The sequence below is a fragment of the Oncorhynchus mykiss genome, chromosome 21 (assembly GCF_013265735.2).
Source record: "Oncorhynchus mykiss isolate Arlee chromosome 21, USDA_OmykA_1.1, whole genome shotgun sequence".
NCBI classification, from domain to species: Eukaryota; Metazoa; Chordata; class Actinopteri; order Salmoniformes; family Salmonidae; genus Oncorhynchus; species Oncorhynchus mykiss.
In genome coordinates, this window is record NC_048585.1 from 45,011,431 (window position 1) to 45,019,478 (window position 8,048).

Genomic DNA, 8,048 nt, shown 5'->3' on the forward strand with positions numbered 1-8,048 from the left:
CAAGAGACTTGCGTTAGAAACACTACACTTGTCCGTTCCGTATAGTGGGGCAAGACTCCGTAAAGATGACATAAGGTGTAATGAAATACATCACAATGTGTACAGGCATCAGAAGTACAGTAACTAATCAGTTTCCTCCGTTCCAAAAACACTGAATCTTAGGAGTCGATTCCTAGCGGAAGTCAGGAGTCGAGCAGTCAATTATTTTGGTGTAGACTCTCCACCACTACGTCAAAGTCATTAACAGTTGGAAAAATCGCAGAGAAAGGCAAGCGACAGCAGCAAAGTCCTGTATGACAATAATTTGAGAGGTTTAACGAGAAGAAAATGCTAACTTTGCGAGGTGGAATTGAGATACTGTAATAGTAGTAAAGGTGCAACGCTTAGCCATCTGAAAGGGACACACCGTGAACCCAAAGCGTTGCTGGCAACAGCAATGCTGCATTGGGAAATTTTTCTTATTGTTTTAATGGAAAACCATTTTTTTTTTAAATGCAGTTTAAATGTTAACAATTGTTTTACACATTTATAACATGTTATAAATCTCTTTCAGCTTCATAGAATAGCCAGGATCTGACAGGTCAAACTGTCCTCCTCATTGAATCTAATCTAACTACTTATGTCAAATAAGTAATCATGAGCCACAATCACTCAAAATGAAACAGAGCGATATGACGAAGACAGCAATTTTTGTGTGTTGTTTTTAAATTGAGGTCTTTGCACACAATCCTCATATCACCCATGGAACATGTTTATTTTTTTACATTTAAACATTTTGCCCCCTTTTTCGTGGTATCCAATCTGTAGTAGTTACTGTCTTGTCTCATTGCTGCAACTCCCATACGGACTCGGGAGAGGCGAAGGTCAAGAGCCGTGCGTCCTCCGAAACACAACCCAACAAAGCACTGCACTGCGCCCAGCCCACCATGGGAGTCACTAGTGCGCGATGAGACAGAGATATCCCTGCCGGGCAAGCCCTCCCTAACCCAGACGACGCTGGGCCAATCGCCCCATGGGCCTCCCGGTTGCGGCTGGCTGCGACAGAGCCTGGGCTCGAACCCAGAAGTAAAGATTCTGGGTTCGATGCAGTGCCTTAGACCACTGCGCCACCCGGGAGGCCCCTCCTCTGAAATGTTTTGTCTTCTTTCAGACGTCTCCATATCATACCACTCACACCCACCTACAGTGCCTTGCGAAAGTATTCGGCCCCCTTGAACTCTGCGACCTTTTGCCACATTTCAGGCTTCAAACATAAACATATAAAACTGTATCTTTTTGTGAAGAATCAACAACAAGTGGGACACAATCATGAAGTGGAACGACATTTATTGGATATTTCAAACTTTTTTAACAAATCAAAAACTGAAAAATTGGGCGTGCAAAATTATTCAGCCCCCTTAAGTTAATACTTTGTAGCGCCACCTTTTGCTGCGATTACAGCTGTAAGTTGCTTGGGGTATTTCTCTATCAGTTTTGCACATCGAGAGACTGACATTTTTTCCCATTCCTCCTTGCAAAACAGCTCGAGCTCAGTGAGGTTGGATGGAGAGCATTTGTGAACAGCAGTTTTCAGTTCTTTCCACAGATTCTCGATTGGATTCAGGTCTGGACTTTGACTTGGCCATTCTAACACCTGGATATGTTTATTTTTGAACCATTCCATTGTAGATTTTGCTTTATGTTTTGGATCATTGTCTTGTTGGAAGACAAATCTCCGTCCCAGTCTCAGGTCTTTTGCAGACTCCATCAGGTTTTCTTCCAGAATGGTCCTGTATTTGGCTCCATCCATCTTCCCATCAATTTTAACCATCTTCCCTGTCCCTGCTGAAGAAAAGCAGGCCCAAACCATGATGCTGCCACCACCATGTTTGACAGTGGGGATGGTGTGTTCAGCTGTGTTGCTTTTACGCCAAACATAACGTTTTGCATTGTTGCCAAAAAGTTCAATTTTGGTTTCATCTGACCAGAGCACCTTCTTCCACATGTTTGGTGTGTCTCCCAGGTGGCTTGTGGCAAACTTTAAACAGCACTTTTTATGGATATCTTTAAGAAATGCCTTTCTTCTTGCCACTCTTCCATAAAGGCCAGATTTGTGCAATATACGACTGATTGTTGTCCTATGGACAGAGTCTCCCACCTCAGCTGTAGATCTCTGCAGTTCATCCAGAGTGATCATGGGCCTCTTGGCTGCATCTCTGATCAGTCTTCTCCTTGTATGAGCTGAAAGTTTAGAGGGACGGCCAGGTCTTGGTAGATTTGCAGTGGTCTGATACTCCTTCCATTTCAATATTATCGCTTGCACAGTGCTCCTTGGGATGTTTAAAGCTTGGGAAATATTTTTGTATCCAAATCCGGCTTTAAACTTCTTCACAACAGTGTCTCGGACCTGCCTGGTGTGTTCCTTGTTCTTCATGATGCTCTCTGCGCTTTTAACGGACCTCTGAGACTATCACAGTGCAGGTGCATTTATACGGAGACTTGATTACACACATGTGGATTGTATTTATCATCATTAGTCATTTAGGTCAACATTGGATCATTCAGAGATCCTCACTGAACTTCTGGGGAGAGTTTCCTGCACTGAAAGTAAAGGGGCTGAATAATTTTGCACGCCCAATTTTTCAGTTTTTGATTTGTTAAAAAAATTTGAAATATCCAATAAATGTCATTCCACTTCATGATTGTGTCCCACTTGTTGTTGATTCTTCACAAAAAAATACAGTTTTATATCTTTATGTTTGAAGCCTGAAATGTGGCAAAAGGTCGCAAAGTTCAAGGGGGCCGAATACTTTCGCAAGGCACTGTACACACACCGAACCAGATCACAGGTACACTGCGGTCCGCTCTAAGCAAGATGAGGCCGTATCTACCCTGCTACATGCACTCTGTGTCTCCTTGTGGTTTTCAGCAGGATGTCTATTTGATGTAAGTTTGTTGTTCTTACAATCTTTACTTGTTGCCACTGACAATTTGCAGCCGTAAACCTACTCTATGTCTATAGTTATCTGAAATCAGTTCCAAACCACAACGACCTGCTAATGAACTCTGTTTCAACCGTCTGAGTTAACAATCTCAGTCCAGGGGGGAGGGACAAGTTAGTGATGATGTCATGGGAGAATTTTCAGTACATTCGCAATCAGACATCTATTGTGAGGCACAAGGACTACTGCAGGGTCCTCTGGAAGAAGACCAAAAGAGGAGGAACCTCCTTTTGATAGATTCCCTCCTATGAGAACAACATTCACCAGAGAGTGATTGGCTAAGGTTTCCAATCAGTGATGCAGTGGATGTTTCTGTGAATTATAGGGAATGAAACTGCCATGCAATTGATTTGTTTTATCCTGTCATCTAATTAAATGACTTGGTCAAAAGAGTATATGTTATCTTTAGCGGCACTTATGCAATGGAGACAAGATAGCCTACATCAAATGCACCTAAAAAAGTGACTGCGAGAACACAAATGGTAAACAAATAGAAAATGACATTTTCACAAAGGTCTGACCAGAGTGAATTGGAGAAATACAAACCACAATTTCTTGCAGGAGTCAGGGTATAATACAAGACCAAAGGTTGTCTGAGTGAGGCGTAAACAAAAATGACGCGTCCAGTTCGACCAATCACCAATGACCCCATTGTTGAAGTGTTGTACACATGGTTAGACTTTTTCCACTCAAGGTGACACCTTCAAAGATGATCACACCGTGTGTGATATTTCTCCTCCTTAAACAAATAGGTAAGTCAAATTGTTTTATTTCTCTGCTTGTGTGACGTGTACTATAAGATTTTTTATTGGGTCCTGATATTACAGTCGATTTCAGGCAATCCACCTATCATGATAACATTTTTAAGTATGTGCTGTCTAATATATGTGAGTAGCTAAGCCATTTTTGTTGTTGTGTGTGTTATAGATCATGTTCCAGCTGTAGCACAATCCCCAGCCATTCATCTCATATCACCCAATGTTGGAGACACAGTGACTTTGCACTGTTTCTATGAAGGTGACATGGCAGTAACATTCTCCTGGTACAAGCAACCCTTTGGAAATATTCCTCGCGTCATGTCAACATTTTTTTTCAAGTATGATAGTGGCGCTACATTCTACCATGAGTTTAAAGGTAACCCTCGCTTCTCAGTGGAAAGTGACGAAGGAAAAAATCACCTAAGAATCTCAGACATGGAACTCTCTGATTCAGCCTTATACTACTGTGGGAGCGCTTATGGAAACAAGGTGGAGTTTGGAGAAGGAACCATTCTCATTGTGAAAGGTACAGAGAGAATTCTTATTTTCAGATAGTTAAAAATCTTAGATTATACACAATGAGTGTAGCTAAAGGAAATTGAATTATTGTGACAATCAAATAAAAGGTTGATGTCCTCGCCCCCGCGGAAATCTAATTAGCATAACACACAAAAAACACACAAATCCTTCAGTTTAAGCTAGAGATATCTGTTGTTTTTTTGCATTGGGATGAGTCTCAATCCACTGCAACTGCCTATCTCACTCTTCCGCATCTGCGGTAGAAGGTGACAGAGCTAGAGTGATGTTTGGCAGACCATGAGACAATTCCTGAAAATCCATCTTCTCACAAAATCGTCTGTAGCATTCGATTAGGCCTACAAACTGTTATGGCCTACCCATCTATGGAACGATGAGACTCTCATGAACATGATGGTGTTCTCCGTTTTGCTATACGGCCCCCGCAAGCGTCTTGGGACTTGTCTGCAGTCGGTACAGCCGATCTGCCAACTTCTGTCTGTAATGTCTGAACAGTGTGGGCTACACACTGATATCACCCCTCTGACTTTCACGAAAACATACATGTCGGTTGTATTGCTCTAGACTCGTCTGAGTCTAGAGCATGGAGGTATATATGGAGACTGTTTACTGCCAAAAATAAGGGGCTAAATAAATGTTAAAATATATATATATATTATATCTCTCAGACAGAGGACAGACACTTCAGAACAAACTTCCTTAAGATTTTTTTTTTTGGGGGGGGGGACTATCTGTTGTTCCATGTAGTGAATATGTTATTCAATGTGTTTGTATGTGCTAATAGCAATAAAGCCAAGTACAATTTTCAATCAAATAATTGTTTCATATTTTTTGTGGGACACTTCAAGGAGTCTTAACATTAAAAATGAAATAGCAACATGATCCTTGGTATAACCTTCTTAAAACAAGTCCATTCAGCTTAGTAGAATCCCCCAACCCCTTCCCCGGCTTAGACAGGGCTTTAGTAAAAAACGTTAGCGAACTAAAAGAAACGGGTTGTAAATAAATGGACTCTTATGGGTTAAGTATTGTCATAATGAGATCCTATCATTATTCAACAAATGTTAGGTAGGGATGTTTTGGATATTCAAAAGATTTACTGACATCGGCATTGTGCCATGAAGCCGTGCGGCCTGGCGGGGTTGTGTTTCAGAGGACGCATGGCTCTCGACCTTCGCCTCTTCGCCTTGTACACAAACAGTGTAGAATAATAGCTAAAGGAAATGGAATTATTGTGACAATCAAATGTACATAAAAGGTTGATGTCTTCTAATTAGCATATTACACAAAAACATATATAAATCCTTCAGTTTAAGAGATATAGAGATATGTTTTTTGTTGTTGTATTGGATGAGTCCCAATCCACTGCATCCACCTCTGTTGGTCTTCCGCATCTGTGGTGAAAGGTGACAGAGGTGTTTGTCAGACCATGAGACATTCTGAAAATCCGTCTTCTCACAAAATCATCTGTAGTGTTCGATCGGTTTGGCCTACAACCTGTTATGGCCTACCCCTCTACGGAACGATGGGACAATACTGAACTACCAATTGAATATCACGGAATTGTGGAGAAAAAGGGGTAAAAGAATAATAAAATAATAACAAAAATAAAAAATATTCACTTATTTTCAGGTTCAGAGTCCAACAGTAAGACAGTTGTACATCAGTCTGTCTCTAAATCAGTCCAGCCAGGAGACTCTGTGTCTCTAAACTGTACGATACACACTGAGACCTGTGCAGGAAAACACAGTGTCTATTGGTTCAGACATGGCTCAGGAGAATCCCGTCCAGGAATAATTTACTCCATTGGAGACCGAAGTGATCAGTGTGAGAAGAGCTCTGAGTCTTCCACACAGAGCTGTGTCTACAACCTCCCCAAGAGGAACCTCAGCCTCTCTGATGCTGGGACTTACTACTGTGCTGTGGCCTCATGTGGGGAGATACTGTTTGGGAACGGGACCAAGCTGGACATTGACCGTAAGTGACATTGTGTTTTGTTATAATCTAGATTGCAGGCAAGGTGTCATTCAGTTACTTTTGTTTTTCTCTTTCATTCAGAAATCTTTGTTTTCTGTATCATTCAGATATCTTTGTTTTTCTATGTCATTCAGATATCTTTGTTTTTCTATGTCATTCAGATATCTTTGTTTTTCTATATCATTCAGGTATATTTTGTTTTCTAAATCAATCAGATATCCTTGTTTTTCTATATCATTCAGATATCGTTTTTCTATGTCATTCAGATATCCTTGTTTTTCTATATCCTTCAGATATCATTGTTTTTCTATATCATTTAGATGTCTTTGTATATGAGAGAATAAAATATGACTCAGATCAAGCCGAGTCTTGTTGGTGTCTCTAACATTGTCATAGCTTTATCCCTCAGTGTCTCAGTGTCTCCATCCCTATTTGATATTTCACAGATGGTTGTAAGGAGGACCATCTTCTGTTCATGTATTGCCTTGGCGTAGCGTTGGGTCTGTGTGTCCTCCTCATCATTGTCCTTACTTGTGTTTTGTACAAGATGAGCAAGTGCATAGGTAAGCGACAATATTGTGCAAGATCCAGTATGCATTAGTTGACATGTTTTGGTCAAAATTGGTCATAGTCTCTTCATTGTATGATGATGATGATTATATTGATTAATGTGTTTGATTAAAAGGAACCCACCTTCAGCTGGATACTCCTGCAGTCTCCAGTCATGATAACCAGGTAACCTGATCTAACACTTGTTTAGTTGTTGCTGAATCAATGTATTTTTCCTTCAATCAAAATGTGATTTTATTAGAAGTTTTATTTCACAATACCACAATGTTTAGTCTAATACCAAATATTGGATTTGCATTTTTGCTATTCCTCTCAGGATCAAGGTGTTGACACACTCCATTACGCCGCTCTGAACGTCGCCCACAAGAAACCAAAGTCCGGGAGACAGAGGAGCGCCATGGAGACAGACACTGTGTACTCTGGGGTGACTCCAAAACATGGACTGAAACGTGAACTTTTCCTCTTTAATACCTTGAATTGATTTTGGGTGTTCTACACTGTATGTATAATTATGGGTTTTTCAGTGTGTTACAATGACTTGTAATCTGCCAAGCTCATTTTCACATAGATACTGTTGTTAAATTTTCATCAAATAAAACATTAAACTGCTTTCATAGAGAGGAATTGTTTGATTAGCATTCATATTTTTGTCGTTACATTTCTACACTTTCACCCACAGATTCAGCATGCAACAACCATAGCAAGCCGATGATCAATGTAAAAAAAAATGGTTGGTTGCATAATAACTGTAAATACAGTGCCTTGCGAAAGTATTCGGCCCCCTTGAACTTTGCGACCTTTTGCCACGTTTCAGGCTTCAAACATAAAGATATAAAACTGTATTTTTTTGTGAAGAATCAACAACAAGTGGGACACAATCATGAAGTGGAACGACATTTATTGGATATTTCAAACTTTTTTAACAAATCAAAAACTGAAACATTGGGCGTGCAAAATTATTCAGCCCCCTTAAGTTAATACTTTGTAGCGCCACCTTTTGCTGCGATTACAGCTGTAAGTCGCTTGGGGTATGTCTCTATCAGTTTTGCACATCGAGAGACTGACATTTTTTCCCATTCCTCCTTGCAAAACAGCTCGAGCTCAGTGAGGTTGGATGGAGAGCATTTGTGAACAGCAGTTTTCAGTTCTTTCCACAGATTCTCGATTGGATTCAGGTCTGGACTTTGACTTGGCCATTCTAACACCTGGATATGTTTATTTTTGA

At 40.5% G+C, this 8,048-nt stretch overlaps 1 protein-coding gene across 1 annotated transcript; it reads left to right on the plus strand.

Annotated features, from left to right (window-relative positions):
- The first annotated feature begins 3,685 nt into the window (after positions 1 to 3,685).
- LOC110500859 lies at positions 3,686 to 7,339 on the plus strand. The gene is made up of 6 exons (XM_036957956.1): positions 3,686 to 3,733; positions 3,909 to 4,265; positions 5,909 to 6,253; positions 6,700 to 6,816; positions 6,939 to 6,988; positions 7,140 to 7,339. The coding sequence occupies exons 1-6, from the start codon at positions 3,691 to 3,693 to the stop codon at positions 7,302 to 7,304; spliced, it is 1,077 nt and encodes a 358-aa protein (XP_036813851.1). The 5' UTR covers positions 3,686 to 3,690; the 3' UTR covers positions 7,305 to 7,339.
- Positions 7,340 to 8,048: the final 709 nt, after the last annotated feature.

Excerpts from the sequence above, each read along its gene's own strand:
- LOC110500859 (XM_036957956.1), top strand. The coding sequence starts at position 3,691 with ATGATCACACCGTGTGTGATATTTCTCCTCCTTAAACAAATAG. Across the intron at positions 6,254-6,699 it reads GACCAAGCTGGACATTGACC|ATGGTTGTAAGGAGGACCAT; the intron begins GTAAGTGACATT and ends GATATTTCACAG. Across the intron at positions 6,989-7,139 it reads TCTCCAGTCATGATAACCAG|GATCAAGGTGTTGACACACT; the intron begins GTAACCTGATCT and ends TATTCCTCTCAG.